Genomic DNA, 14,512 nt, shown 5'->3' on the forward strand with positions numbered 1-14,512 from the left:
AATGGTTTGATCCAGCCCTTCCCAATCCAGGCTGGAGCAGGTCTGTTCTAAAGGCAGCTCAGGGATGACACTGAGGTGCTGCAGCAGCTGCGACTGCTTGCATTGAGGAACTACAGAGGACAGGGATGAACACCTTGTGGGGATGCAAAAAGAACAGTGGGCGAGGGAAAGTCAGAGAAGGCAAGCAAAAAGGTGAGATTTGAGGCACTGAGGGGCCAGTGACGAGCCAGCACAGCCCCCCCAGTGCCCAACACCAGAAACTCTGCAGCTCCACCAGGGATTTATCAGGAATGTTTCCCTGACACATGTTGGGGGGTTGGTTGACATTTTCCAGCACTCCCAGGTGACTCAGGTCATATTGCCCATTTTACATTGAAGCAGGTGCTCAGGGTAACTCTGCTTGTGTTTCTAATGCCACGTGAGGGACACGGTCAAGCCGTGCCTGCCTGTCACCCTGCTGAGCTGCAAGTGCTCCCCACAGTCAAACATGACCTGGATGCTCCATTCCCAGACAGGCATTCAGGGCCTGGAGTGACCTGCTCCCCAAAGAATCACTGTCTTTTGCTTTGTAGCTTGTTATCTAAGGCTGGGTTTCATTTCTGGCTCTCTCATCATAACCCCCAAGCGATGCCTAATCATCTGCTCCACTGTCTTTCGTTGAATGAATGGTTTGAGGCAACTCCCCAGGACCATGGTGCCCGGACAGCAACATTTTACACTCTGAAGTAGAAACTCTCTGGGAGGCAGGGAGAGGAGATGATGTGATGAACAAGTCCTGCTGTCAAGCAGTTCAGAACCCATAAGGCACATGCTGCAGGGTGGAGAAGTCAAAATGAGTAACATGTATCACAAAAAAGGGAGTGAAGGCTCCAAGGTGTCTGCTGAACGCTGACCCCTAGGAAAGAAATCCACCTGGCACTAAAGGAGTTGTCTCAGCAAAGGAAGGGGAAGGTAACAAGATGTTCAGCATCAGCCCTGGTGCTAAGTGGCTCTTTCTCTGGTGTTGGGACTTTCTGGGCATCCTCCAGCACAATGCAAGGGAGGAAGGCAAGGAGCAGCTCCTGCAGAGAGGACCCATCCCAAAGCAGAGGGGCCAGAAGGGCCTCCAGCAGCACTGTGGGAGCTGGGACTAGGAGCCCTTCATCAAGGTGGACATTGCCTCAGGCCACAGAGGTCTGAGAAAGCAGCTTTCACCCCAGCTTTCCTTCCCAGGGGAAACCACTGTGGGGGTTGTGCAGCACCAAACTGGTGGGAAACCTATTCCCTGAGCATCCAGCCTGAGCACGGCTGCTCAGTGTTGTTTGTCAGATCCTAGGCAAACAGCTTTGTTCTTTGCCAAGTACAAAGAGGACACCAGCAAGAAGAGCTTCAAGGAGAGGGCAAAGGTGCACATACCTCAGCCTGTAAACCTGGCTGTTGGAATGGAATGCCCAGTGGTACTGGACGGGAAGTGGGCTGCAGTTGGTCATCTTCAGAGAACGCACTTCTTTAATGCCGGGCAAGGTGCAGCCAAACCCCAGGGTGCTGGGGTGGATTTTGAGATTTGGGAAGTGCACTTCTCCCCGAAGGATGATACGCTCCACAAAAGGATGGCCCCTGACCATGTCTATGTTCAGAACCTTCTCTTTTTTCCAGCTCTTAAAATCCAGTTCATAAGCTGGGTCGAATGCGATGTAGAGATGACAGGTCGCCCCTACATCCACTCTCACGGGCTGCAAGGACATGAGCAGTAATTAATCACCTGTGGGATGATGTCCCAAGGTCTGACAGCATGAAACAGTAAATGCTCAAAGTGTGACCCCAGCATGGGCTTCTCAGCTCATGGTTCATTTCTCTACAACAGGGTCTGACTGCAGGCACCACAGTCTAGTCCAGGATTCCCTCAGGCTCCCGCTTCTGTGCTCTGCCCCAGTACAAGGGGGTGGCTGCTGGGGAGCTGGCATGCTTTCCAGGAGACACCTTTCCTGCATGGCTTGCCCAGACCCAGTTGCCTGCTCCCTTCTCCCTGTGCCTTAATCCAGGATGGATCTTCTCAGTTCAGGTAAGATTTTGATTCCTTCAGCAGCTCTGCTGATTCAGCTCAGGCCAGCCCACTGCTGATCTACAGAAGAAACTTCTGGACTCAAGGAGCTCCCAACAGAAAGGCACCACCACATCCCTCCTCTTCAGACCCCACTGGAGGAGTCCAGGGCTGCTCACCTGGCCATGTGGGAGGGGCTGCTGGTCCTCATTGCAGATCAGGAACGGCTGCTCCAAGTCCAGCATGAGGTCCAGTGGCAGCAGGCAGGTGTTTTTTAAAGCCAAAGGCTGGTACTGCAGCCTCAGGACATCACTGGGTTTCTATGGAAAAGGAGACAAGGAAAACCAGCCTCAAGCAGCCACAGACCTCCTTCTGCTGCAGCTCACATTTTTCAGCCCCAGAAGTGCATACGTTGCTATTTACCCTTTCTATTTGTTTCTACCCTTCCAGGAGGTTTTTCTTTATAGCAGATGCTTTTCATGTTTAGAAACCACAGCATCCTCTGGAGGACAGGGAAACACTGTCATGTACAGATGAGGGGGCAGTGGGCCCCTGAGAGGAGGGGGCTGCTGAACAAGATCTCAAGCAGAAAGTGAATCCAGACCATTTGTCTCCAGTTTTGTCTCTCTATTGGGCAGAACAGCACTAGAGGATCTTCACTCACATACAGCCATTTCTCACAACCTTCCTGGCTCTAGCAGCCTCAAAAAGCAGTTCCTCTGCAACATGTGTCCTGCAGCCCCTGCTACAGGGACAAGGTGTCTGTGGTCTCAAAGCTATGATCAGCCTGGGCTCTTGCTTCCTGTCTGTGCATTGTGCTGGGCTTCCTACATGGTTTAGAGAAACCAGAGACTTTGGGAAACTACTTCTGCATGTACTGATACCAAACAGGGGCTGTGCCATAGTGTGCAATAAATCAGTTTGTGTGTGTGGCATCGAGCAGAACCCAGGCAGAATCAGAGAGAGCTGAAAAGCTTCTAAATTACATCTGAACTGCCTGTTCCAGGGATTCTGTACTTTACTGGAAGCCTGGGAACCAGAGGAGAGGCCTGAGACTACAGAAACCAAATCATTAACCATCTTGTCTTTTTCAGACAGCTTGCAGAAGACAGAAAGATGATGCTGGAGCTGGGATCCAGAGACTCAAGGGCACCTGCTCTGCCCCAGTGTTATCATCACTGCAGTTGCAGGATGTCTGGGGGTCCTTTGAAGCAGAGCAGGCTTAGGGAAATGCACAGAGCTGTACCATATAGCTATACCATAAAGCATCCATGCCAAGAGCACAGAAGGCAAAGAGACACAGGAGATGTTGGTTTTTTCCTTGTCTTCACTTATCTTCACTCACTTGACAAAGGAAGGGTAAAGAGGGGCTTTAAGACAAGCACACACCCCCCTCAGCCATGCTGTTAAATGCCAGGATGCAATCCAGACTTACCTTGTCCACCCGGAAAGAGAATTGTCTGGCTGACACTTCTATAGAGGGGTGAATAAACTCGCAGGTAATGGTTGTTTTTATTATCTTCTGTTTCATTCTGCTTGTCCCAATGACAGCTTCACACAACACATAATCCTGCACCTCCTGCAAGCACGAGTCACTTGTCACCAGTGGGTGGTGGCAGGGCACCCTGCAAATGCCCTGCATTGGCTCTGTACCCACCACCCACCACGGGCCCTGTTCTTGCCACAGTTACAGTCACTGCCCCCTTTTCTTCCTGTGATGCAGCTTATTTATTCTGTCCTCCATTGTCTGTAACACTGCACCCCAATAACCACAAAAGGCACTTGTGAGAAACCCCCTCCCTTGACATGGCTTTTGTTTTACTCTGTGCTCACCCCAGATAAACCACTTGACACTTGTTTAATTCACTTTCTTTTTGGGCTCCCACTCTAAGTGTAACTTATTTCTCTGCCCTTCTTTGCTGACTCAGCATGCAACACTGCTGGCCCCAAGAGAGCAATATTTCCTTCCACCCCTGCTTTGGGATCAGCACTGGGTTTTGGTAGCTGTGGGATCACAATAAAGCCTTAGCTGGTCTGATGGTGGCCAGCAAGGAAAGCCACTGGTGCTGCCACAGAAATCTGTGGTCTTAAATCAGTTTTGTGAAGGCCCCTGCTCATTTCCCCAGGCAAATGTCAAGGGACTGTGGAACAAGCCCAGGGGAGGGGATCTGATGGTTCCCCAGGCTCAGCCCGTGGTGGGGACCTCACCTGTGGGATGTGGGAGAAGCCTCGCAGCACCATGTCCACAGACTGGCCTGGCTGCAGGCCCATCAACAGTGGCTCCAGCCCAAACACGGGGCTGGCACGTTTGGGGCTCTGGGAATCATCCTTGGGGCTACTGAGGGCTGACACACTCTGGCCCTCCTCCTCAGGTGGGCTGTAGCATTCCGCACTCCAGAAGAGCTGATGGTGACGCTGGCCCCGGTTTGTTACTTTGAACCGACGAATACAGGGAACGAGGCTAGAATAGAAGGCAGGATGGAAAATAGTATGGGAGTAGCCATTTCCCTGGTCATCAGATTGCTCCCAGTGAGCAACCTGAGGTGTTAATAGCTTGGAGACTGTCTACATTTCCAGCTCTTAATGTGGACCAGAAACAGCGTCTGATAAGCTGCCCTTCTGATGCCATTATTGCAAAGGGAAATATGTTTATGATGGTAATGTAACATTTTCCAGGTGACGCTAACAGGACAGGGTGTTTTCCTCCAAAGTGTTTGTTCTGGGGTGATTCATACTGTTGCTGTATTTTGTATTAATCTGAGCCCAAAACTGTAACTGAATCTTGCTGCCCTCGGGGACCTTGTGTGTGGGGGCTTGATTGCAGGCATTTCTAAAAGCCGGCTCAGAGGCAGTTTCTGGATGATCCCAGCAAGCTGGTAAAAATCATCTGCCTGCTTCAGGAGAGGAAACCAGGGGAGCAGAGCCTCTCCCGTTCCTAGCAGCCTTGGCTCTGCACTGGTAGCCACTTGTAGAAACTTCATTTTGCAAGTAGAAACTGTTTGGAAGTGAACTTTGCAAACTCTGCTGGCAACTCTGCCTCTGGAACTGCTCTGTGGGCTCCTGCCTTCCTGGTGGGGGTTGTCACCCTCCTGTCTCTTTGTTCCCAGGGCCCCTGCTTGCTGGGAGGAGCCATTGGGAAAGGGCAAAGGGCAAAGGAGAAGGATCTTCCCTTGGTCCCTCAGCCTCACGGAGTGACCGCCTCATCCGGTCACCATTTCGGGAACCTTTTGTTCTGGGGCAGCCTGTGAGGTCATTACTGGATCAAGTCAGGACATCAATGTATTACAACTCAAAACAATTCAGTGGCAATTCAGCAACTGGTTTCCCTGTCAGTGGCTTTTGAGGGTGTCTAACAACTCTCAACTGCCCATCACATGTATCTAAAGGAATCTCTGCCTTCAGGGAAGGAGGCAGGGCTTTGAACACTGAAGAAGATCTTGCCTGAAGGACTACAGCAAAACTGCTCCTTGTGGAGACAGGAGGAGAGGTGGGACTGGAGAGATCTCCTACCTGAATTGGTATCCCAAGTTGAGCTCTGGGGCGAATGGTTTGTCTGTGACAATTGTGGTGCCAATGCCCAAAGCCTGAAGCCTGAAGGTGGTCCAAAGGCTGTTCCCAATGAACAGCTGGACAGTGTCAGCAAAATTCCCCGTGTCATCCAGGGTTGCTGTGACAGTCACAGGAACCTCACCCCTAGCGGGGATCACTCCTTCTCTGGGTTCAATAACATAGCAGTGGGGTTTGGAAGCCTGTAAGACAAACATAATATGCATTTAGGATGGAAACCATACACCCTGGTGTCTTGTGGGATATAAGAAAAGGGAAGACTAAAGGGAGGAGGATAAAAATCCTAAAGGCTTAATTTCCCTAAAGTTAAGCTACAGTACTGGGCAACAGCAGAGCTCATACAACCTCTATTTTCCCCTCTTTTAACAGACTCACCCAAATAACCCAGTTTTGCCCAACCCAAGGGATGCTCCTCCTCAGGAGAGTCTTCCTTCCCCAGTCTTTCTCTGGAGTGGAGGCCAAGGAAAGCTGCTTTCTCTCTCCTGGCTTCTCCCAAAGGCTCAAGGCCAGAGGAAGTCATGACTTATCAAATCCCACTGCAGAAACCACATGGCTGGAGGACACTGCTGAGAGCCTGAAGAATATCTCTGCAAAGCCAGCTGAGCAAAATCCCCACCAAACTATTCTTTCCCAAGGGGCCATCAGTGCTTCTCAACACCCGCTGAAGGACTGAAGCCCTCCCTCCCCACCCATCATCAGCTGCAGAGAGGTGTCCCAGTGCCCTCTGCTTTGGAAAAGTCACCTCCAAATGGTTGGAGCAGAGCAGGAAAGCAGGAAGCAGAAAGAAAACTGGACAGACAACATGTGCTCTGTGGGCATGGCCCACTCTTCCCAAGAACTCTTGCCATCTGGTTTCTCATGGACTTCACGGATTGGGCAAGAGAGCTGGAAGCTGCCCCAAGGAGGGAGGAAAGGCCTTGCACCAGCACAGCTGTAGAGACACAGCTCTGCAGGTCCAGCCCTGGTACGAGCACGTGAAACCCAACCTTTACACACCATGACCACCCAGCCAAGGTGCATTGCTCTCTGCAGAGGCTGAAAGCAGAACTCCATTGTGGAGTCATGAAAAGCTGCCCTGGAAAAAAAAAACCCTCACTTTAGGGTAACATCTATCCCCTAAACAGCTGGAAAAGCAGCAAGAGGAAAATTCACACCCCTCCTCTTCTCCCACATGGCCTGATGCTTTATCCACAGACAGCAGCAAGTCCTTAGTATCAGGTTTTAACCAGCTCCACAAGTTCAACACACCCAGCATGAAGAAGAACAAACCTCAAGCCCCTCATAGATCTCCCCCTCCAGCAGACATCCCACCCAGCCCCAGGCCCAGCCCTTCCTGGCTGCACCAGCCCTGCTCTCCCTGCCAGGGGAGCAGCCCCAGCTCCTTCTGCCCCATGCAGCCTCCATGTACTAACCAGCCCTTCCCTGCAGCTGCTCCCCAAAGATGTTCTTCAAGGGCACAGAGATCACAGGCTGTGGGGGTGCACAACCCCCACCCTTGTCTTTGTGTGGACAGCCCAGCTGGCTTGACCCACAGGAGGTGTGAGAATTGCCTCCCCACGAGCAGTCCGAGGACAAAGCAAATGTAGATGGAACAAGGAAACCACAGTGAAATCCATGCTCTGGGAGCAAAGGACCACAGGTTTCTCTTGATCTTGGAGCTCCAAAATGTGACATGTACAGCTAAAGACAAAAGATCAAATTAAGGGAGAACTTGTCAACACAATCCAGATTAATTTCTGCCCCTGACTTCACTGAGGGGTGCCCCAGCTGAAACCACTCCAGAGCCAGGTTCCTCTTGTCTCGCTCAGCTGGAATATTGGAGTCTCTTGCCTCCTCTCACACAGGGTGATGTGGAAATCTTGCATATAAAAACCAAGTCATGGCTGCTACTGACCAGTCAATTTCCCTGGAAAACAGCCCCACAGATACTCACGATCTCCATCCTGAAGTCTGTAGGGACGAGCCCTTCGTTGAAGAGGGTAAAGCTTTGTGAAGTAGGCTGTAGAGCTGGGATCCTGCCAAACTCTATTAGCCTTGGACTTGGGTAGATTTCTGCCAGCCGTCCAGAGCTCTGTAATTCTGCTTTCTGTTCCAGGAAGCAGGCAAGAAAGATTTTTAATAAACCCCAAACAAACCACAACAGGGAAACCTAAAAAAGCTTCAACAGCTCAACCCTGCTCAAGTTATTTCTTTAGGAACAGCTACCACTCTCCAGCTGAAATGCTGGGCTTTTGGGGAAAAACAAAATTACATGTTCACCTCCACATTTAAAAGGATTACGGTAAGAGAACCTTTCAAACTACAAATTATTGGTCCAAAGGTAAAAGCTTTGCAAGAAATCTCTAGTTAAAACCAGGCCTAAGACAGTTAAACAACTGGTTATTATGGTGGGGAGAACCCTCCTCTTTAAGGTAAACAGCCCAATAGTTGAAAGCAACTGTTTGTCAAACTTCAGGCTCCCTGGCACAGCCTGCACTGCCTGTCCTTCCTGTTCACTGATTTACATGTAGTGCTCAGGTTCAGATATTTGGTGCCATCCAGGGAATTTGGCATTGTCATTTCCTTATGTTTTAATGTAAGTCTAAATCCTTGCAACCACTCTTCAAATGCCAGCTTTCCTTTCTTTTACAGAAAGCTCAAGGTTCCCAGAAGTCTTCTGACATCCTCTTTTGTGCTCCAGAGATGAGAAGACATTTTAAAGCAGATGTTTCCAAAGTTAACAGCATTTTCAAGATTAATTAACTGAAATTACCCTCAATTCCAGCTTAGACAAAGTACATTCTGTGTCAGACACTGAGATTACCACCTATGAGGCATGAGCTGTTTGTGCCACCGATCCCTCCCATTCTTCTCCACAGCAGCCCATGCCTGTTTTCCCCGGAAGAATCCCTGTCCCCTTTGCACCCTGCCAGGAGCAGCTGCACAAAGGCACACAGCTCCCCTGGCACTCACCAGGGGGTTTCTCTCATTCCCGAACACGCCGATGAGAACGTTGGTGCGATGCATGCCCAATGTCTGCACTTCGATTATGACTGGAATCTCTGCAGAGCTGTGAGGCTGGACAATCCCACAGGGTTTGGGGCTGGAGTAGAACACAGGAGAGTCCTCCTTGCATTCCTGGAAGAGACAGAATGAAATGCAGCTTCAGAGGGACCTCTGAAATACTCTGTACACTCCTTAACATCCACCACAACAGCAACTGACACACGTTTAAAAATCCCCAGGACAAAGGTAAAAGGCACAAACAAGATGCAACAATTGTAGGCTTAGCATTGCCAGGGGATCCTGCAAGGAGGCTGCCAGCACAGGCACTGGTGTCTGTGGATGCAGCAGCTTTTCACAACCCTCTAAGATCTCCCATCAGAAAACACCATGAAGACTAGAACATAGACGTTTCCTCAGGAGGTTAAACTGCATCCTAAAGTTTGCATTCAGGTAGGATCCTGTTCTCAGCAGATCTTTAAGACTGAATAGAAACCAGCAAGGTCTTATCCAAACCCTTTTCCCCCCTAATAATCTCCTCAATAATATTTGACAGGAGGAGGTGGATGTGATGCCAAACCTGGGGAATAAGCCCGTAGCAGCCAGGAAGGTGGCTGGGATTCCCAATGATGAGTTTCTTCTCATACGGCACCTTCAGGTAGCACTCATCGTAGGCCAGGACTTTGAGGTACACTTGCAGCTCAGGAACGAGACATCTGGGCAAAGAGATGACCCCAAGGGAATCACAGATACTGAGAGAAGGGAGAACGTTTACCCCCAAAGATTGTGAAATGGAGCAGAACACATTGGTCACTGTCAAACGGACATTTGACAGCCCTACAGTGATAAATTGCCTCCTAAGTCTTCCCACTCAAACATGTCTTGTCAAGGAGGGGCAAACCCTGAAAGGCAGCACCCAGAGGCTGCCATGTGCCCCAGGCAGAGCACTTTGTCCCACAGCTGCCTCAGCCCCTCGTTTACCCAAGAAGGCTTGCAAGGACTCCTGTAACAGTCCCAGTGATCCACGAGCTCTGGGGGAGCCTTCCCAACAAGGATCAGTGCTCACTAAGGCTCAAAGAACACACAACTCTAGTGTCTCAGTAAAATTGACTCCCTCCTCTCCCATGGTGCTGTTGCCCTGCCTGAGAACTCAGCTGTTTGCCCCAGCCTTGGAGGCCACGAGACACCACCTGCCCTACAGAGGGGCTGATCACCCCCTCCCAGGTCCTACAGCTCCCTCAGTCCTCCCCTCCACAGCTCCATGCACTGACTGTCCCCAGTTCCACTTGCTTTACAGAATGGCAGCCCAGGCACTGCCTGCATGGCTCTGCCTGGGGGAGGGAACAGCACCAGGGAGCTGCATCCCTCTTGGCATTCAACTGACACCCACAGCAGCACAGCAGGATGGAATTCTGCTGCAGCAAGAACAACTTTTGGTTTAAGTCTGAGAACATTAAAGCTCAAAATGGGAAGCAGAGGGAAGGAGAAAAACTAGAGATCACCTGCCACATCCAGGGCTGCTTTCCCTTGCCCTCACCACTCTTGCTGTGAGCCACTTCCCCCCCTGTCTTGTGCCCTCATTAACAGAACCAGACCCTGACTCTCAGCAGGCTGCTTGGTGTGTCCCAAACCAGCCTCTGCGTGGCTGCAACCAGCACAACCCCACCTCTTGCAGGAAGGATGAAAGAATTTCCCTTGGGAAATTTTTTCCACCTCAAGCACTAAAAACCAGGCCAATAAATTAAATCATTCCTGGTCCCTTTAGAAAAAGGCCCAGGACTGTGCTGGGCTGTGAGCAGGGTGTGCTTTTCACCACAGGCTGCTGTCCAGGCACTGCTGTTCTCATGTCCAGCTGGCACAACATGAGGTCATGAACCAGCACTTCTCCTTGGCAGCTGCAGCCAGCAAACCCTGGGCAAGGCAGTGGTTGGGGGAGGCCAGGCAAGGGCTGGTACCTGGCTGAGATGATCAGTGATGCCACTCCCTCGCCAATACCCTCCAGGTCCACCAGCATTTTCCGGTAGAATTTCGTCACAGTGTTGGAACACAGGGTCACCTGGTGGAAGAGAACAGTTAATTCTTCCTTACAAAAGCTCATTACCCACGTGTGATATCCTCCAGTTCTTGAGGGAGGATTTTGCCTTAATTCTTCTGCTGGTTCATGTGTAGAACACAGTCTCAGAGGAACAAAAGCCTTCTGGCAATACCAGATTTGTTAAACACTCCTTGCTACCAGGGCATAGGTCAGCTACATTAAAACATTAGACTAAAGCTCTATGCACCACTGTATTCAAATTAAGGGGCCAATTTTTCATCTGACTACAATGACATAAATGCAGAGCAAATCTGACTTGAACAGAATGAGTTCAGCTTTACAGCAGGAAGCTGAGGGCAAAGAGTGGCCCAGCAGGTGCTGGACAGCTCATGGCTGCCACAGTAACCAGAGCCCAGGCTGGCTCTTGGAACTCCAGCACCACGCCAGGAATGAGGAACTGCCTCAGTACGGGGATTTACCAGAGACAGAACCCTAAGAGCCACTTGCTCGATGGTGCAAGGGACAAGCCACGACAGGGACCACGCAGAGGAGAAAGGAGGAGGCTCTCTGTCTTGAAGTTCCACAAGGAAACACATCCTCCAAGTAAAGGGATCGGAGACAAAAGAGCCCCGAGTATTCCTGTGCAAAGGCTTTTGTACTGATACAAATCAGGGGGTAGACAGAAACAGCAAACCAATAGGGAACCCTCAGGGGAGGAGTGAGGGGATTACATCAAGTGTCTGGGGCCAGTAGGAGTGGGAGGGTGGAGAGGATGGGTCACATGGGCCAATGGGGCCTGCAGAAATAGGGGAATTCCAAAGGGGTGTTGCAGACAGGGATGGGCTCGAGGTTAAATTGGCAAAGAAGGTTCAGGAACAAAAGGGGCTGAGTTGCCTTGACAGGCAGGGAAAGAGCTGCAACAAGGGACAGGGAATGTCATTAGGGACAGCTTTAAGGGAGGGTAAAACCCAGAGGTAAACCAACTTGGGGAGAACATGGGGCTACAACAGAACAAACCACTTAACAAGGAATCAATAACATAAATTCGAACCATACCACATGGCTGCAGAGTTTTTGTCTCCACTGGAGATCCCTGCAGTGAACACAAATCATTCTGCTCCCCAGGAGAGGAGAAATGAGACCAAGAAGAAAAGCTAACTGCTTTATACAATGACATCTCTCTAACAGCCACCTTCTGTCCTCATCCTTGCTCTGCCCACTTCCAGTCAAATAAATCACTCTCAAAACCACAAGAACGGCTTCAGGACTTGACCATATGGTATTGACCTGAGTGTATGATTTTGGAAACAAAACAGTGCTCCTTGAGGAACATCCTGAGTAACCCAGCGAGCAGAGGCCTCACACCAGTGCAGATCTCCCACTCACACCATGCTCAAAGCTGGCACCAGAGCTAAAGCCCTCCCACACTCCAGTGAAGCTTCAGCCCCACAGGCTGAAGCATCTGTGGCTGGACTCTTCCTGTACCTCGATATCCTGGTGTCCCTGGGGGAGGATGGTCCCTTGGCTGGGATTCACTGTAAACTCCCTGGGCTCCACATAAAAATGAATTCCCTTCCTCCAGGCTGGGTCTCTGTCGTTGCGTATTTGATCAAAGCTGCTAACAGCCGGCTGCGTGCCATCGTCCGACATGCGGAGCTTGAACGTCACGGGCACCACGGAGGTGTTAGTGAGGCGACAGCTCTGCGTGTAGGGAAAGCCTGGCAAAGGACACAAATATCCATTGAGGCACCCATTATGGCATGACTCCTGGTGTGACTATCCTGGCAGGATGAAAGTGTGATTGGAGTTTAGCTCTTTATTATCTGAACTACAGCTCGCCGAGAAGCTGCATGAGGAATCAATCGTCACTTAGTTCCCTTTGACACTGATTCCAGACTGCAGGCCTGAAAATGCCCACTCCTAGCCCTGCTGAACACTGCAAGCTTCTCTCTTTGTGATGGGGAGGAGCTCCCTCACCTGCCCCAAACCAGCACCAGTTATCTCTCAGTGATGAGTGTGCACCCAGGCTGAGCATTTACTCTGAAAATTCAAGCTGTAAAATTCCCTGTTAAGTCTGCCAACACTCCCATCGGTTTCAAGATATACAAACAGTGAGTCATCATTGAGAAGAAGCTACAGCAAAAGAAAGTGAGGATGAAATCAGGAACTAGAACGTGATGCAAAGCACCCTAATGCAGCTTCTCTCTGCAGGATCCTTAAGGCATCTCTTGGTTTGGGCCAAACAGACTGAGCACGTGACAGCTCAGAGCCCACTCAACTGGAGGCAAAGCCGAGCTTTGCTTTGAGATTAGCAATTAGGAACCCTGTCCCACCTCACCCAACAAACAGGGACATCACACCCATGCTGCTCACTGCGACTGCTGCCTGCAAGGGTTTACCCCACTTGAGCTCTGAGATTTGCTTTCCATCCTGGAAAGGCAGAGATACAGCCACACATGGTGGGGATGTCCTGCAGAGCCCAGAGAGCAGCCACAACCTGCTCTGCAGTGCCATCTGGCTGGGCTGGCCAGCTCTGTGGGGAGGAGACTTCTCCCCAGGCCTGCTCACCAGGAGTCACTGGAACACAGATGGGGAGAAAAAACAACGGCAGGTGCAGCCCAGAGCTTCTCTGTGCCCATCAAAGGGACCACTGCCAGCTCCAGCAGTGACTCCAGCAGGGAGGCAAGAGAGGCACAAAAAGGAAAAACACAGATGTCAAATCCTCAAATGAGACCGAGGTCACCACATGCAGACAACAGTCAACAGCTGAAAAGAAGCAAAGGTACAACAGCTGCCTTCAGCTGAAGAGACCTTAGGAATGAAATCGGATGAAGCAGGATGAATCTCCTGTTTCAGAACCATATTTCCACCTGTTGCCTTTCTTGTTTCATTTATTCAAAAGGCAACTTGACACGTGCCTCCGTGGTGATGCAGGGTGGGGAAGAAGCAGCTCAGGAAAGGCAATTAGTTTCCTTAAAGAGTTCATGAACTTCATTGTTACGGGTTTAGGCTTGGTGGTGCGTGTTCCCCTCGGTCTGGGAAGGGGGATAGGGGTTTTGGGGGGTTTTGGCCCTGGGGATGGGCTTTTCCCTTTGAGGTTTTTTGGGAGTTGTGGCGTGATGCCGTGGGCGGCTGTGCAGTCGGAGCTGAGGTTGGGCAGGGAGCAGAGCTTCCCTTCCTCCCGCTCGGGGATCGAAGCTCGGCCGGAACGACACCAAAGGGGAAAAACGGTACTTGGTGGGTGGGAAACATCTGCTCTTGTGTTGTTGTCTGTGCTGTCCTGATATAGTCTAGTAAAGAACTGTTATTCCTTTTCCCATATTTTTGCCTGTGAGCCCTGTAATTTCAAAGGTATAATCATTTGGAGGGAGGGGCTCATCTTTCCATTCCAGGAAGATTCCCACCTTCCTTGGCAGACATCTGTCTTTTAAAGCGGGACAGAGACACCAGAAAATACTGACTTTCTATTCCTTGGTGCTATTTGATCTCACAATGGCAAAATGCTACCTGAGGCACCAGCAGCCCTGCAGTTCACACCCCGAGGAGGCTGCTGCGGCAGACCAGGAGTGAGGGACGCTTTTCTGTTGGAAGGCACAGATCCCTCACGCTGTGTCCCAGCCCAGGGAACACTCACCAAAGGAGATGTCCCCGAAGTCGAGCTCAGGGAGGTCGAAGTGTAAACTGGGTCCAGTGACACAGCCCCTGGATGGTGGGGACAGAGGAGGAAATGGCTTGGTTAAAGGAACTGCAAAGGTCTGGCTCTCGTGGCTCGGGGCAGAAAACCTGGCGTCAGGGCACCGTGGGTTTCCAACCAACACAGCACCATGTGCTCAGCACAGTGCCCCTGTGCACAGGAGGCAGCTACAGCCAAGTGGCCAGCAGCCAACAGCCACTGCTGGGGCTTTGGG

The 14,512-nt window shown here is 50.9% G+C and overlaps 1 protein-coding gene across 1 annotated transcript in view; it reads right to left on the minus strand.

The window, feature by feature from the left end:
• LOC119705740 (hydrocephalus-inducing protein-like) overlaps nucleotides 1-14,512 on the minus strand; it is a 41,662-nt gene that overhangs the window by 7,009 nt on the left and 20,141 nt on the right. Inside the window, exons 13-23 of the mRNA XM_038148504.1 lie at nucleotides 14,239-14,306; nucleotides 12,090-12,322; nucleotides 10,525-10,625; nucleotides 9,150-9,285; nucleotides 8,540-8,704; nucleotides 7,521-7,673; nucleotides 5,531-5,769; nucleotides 4,229-4,481; nucleotides 3,456-3,599; nucleotides 2,200-2,340; nucleotides 1,396-1,712 (exon numbers count right to left, since the gene is read on the minus strand). Of these exons, the coding sequence (XP_038004432.1) occupies nucleotides 1,396-1,712; nucleotides 2,200-2,340; nucleotides 3,456-3,599; nucleotides 4,229-4,481; nucleotides 5,531-5,769; nucleotides 7,521-7,673; nucleotides 8,540-8,704; nucleotides 9,150-9,285; nucleotides 10,525-10,625; nucleotides 12,090-12,322; nucleotides 14,239-14,306 (1,950 nt within the window). The remainder of the gene's footprint in view (nucleotides 1-1,395; nucleotides 1,713-2,199; nucleotides 2,341-3,455; nucleotides 3,600-4,228; nucleotides 4,482-5,530; nucleotides 5,770-7,520; nucleotides 7,674-8,539; nucleotides 8,705-9,149; nucleotides 9,286-10,524; nucleotides 10,626-12,089; nucleotides 12,323-14,238; nucleotides 14,307-14,512) is intronic.

This window comes from Motacilla alba, chromosome 11 (assembly GCF_015832195.1).
Source record: "Motacilla alba alba isolate MOTALB_02 chromosome 11, Motacilla_alba_V1.0_pri, whole genome shotgun sequence".
NCBI classification, from domain to species: domain Eukaryota; kingdom Metazoa; phylum Chordata; class Aves; order Passeriformes; family Motacillidae; genus Motacilla; species Motacilla alba.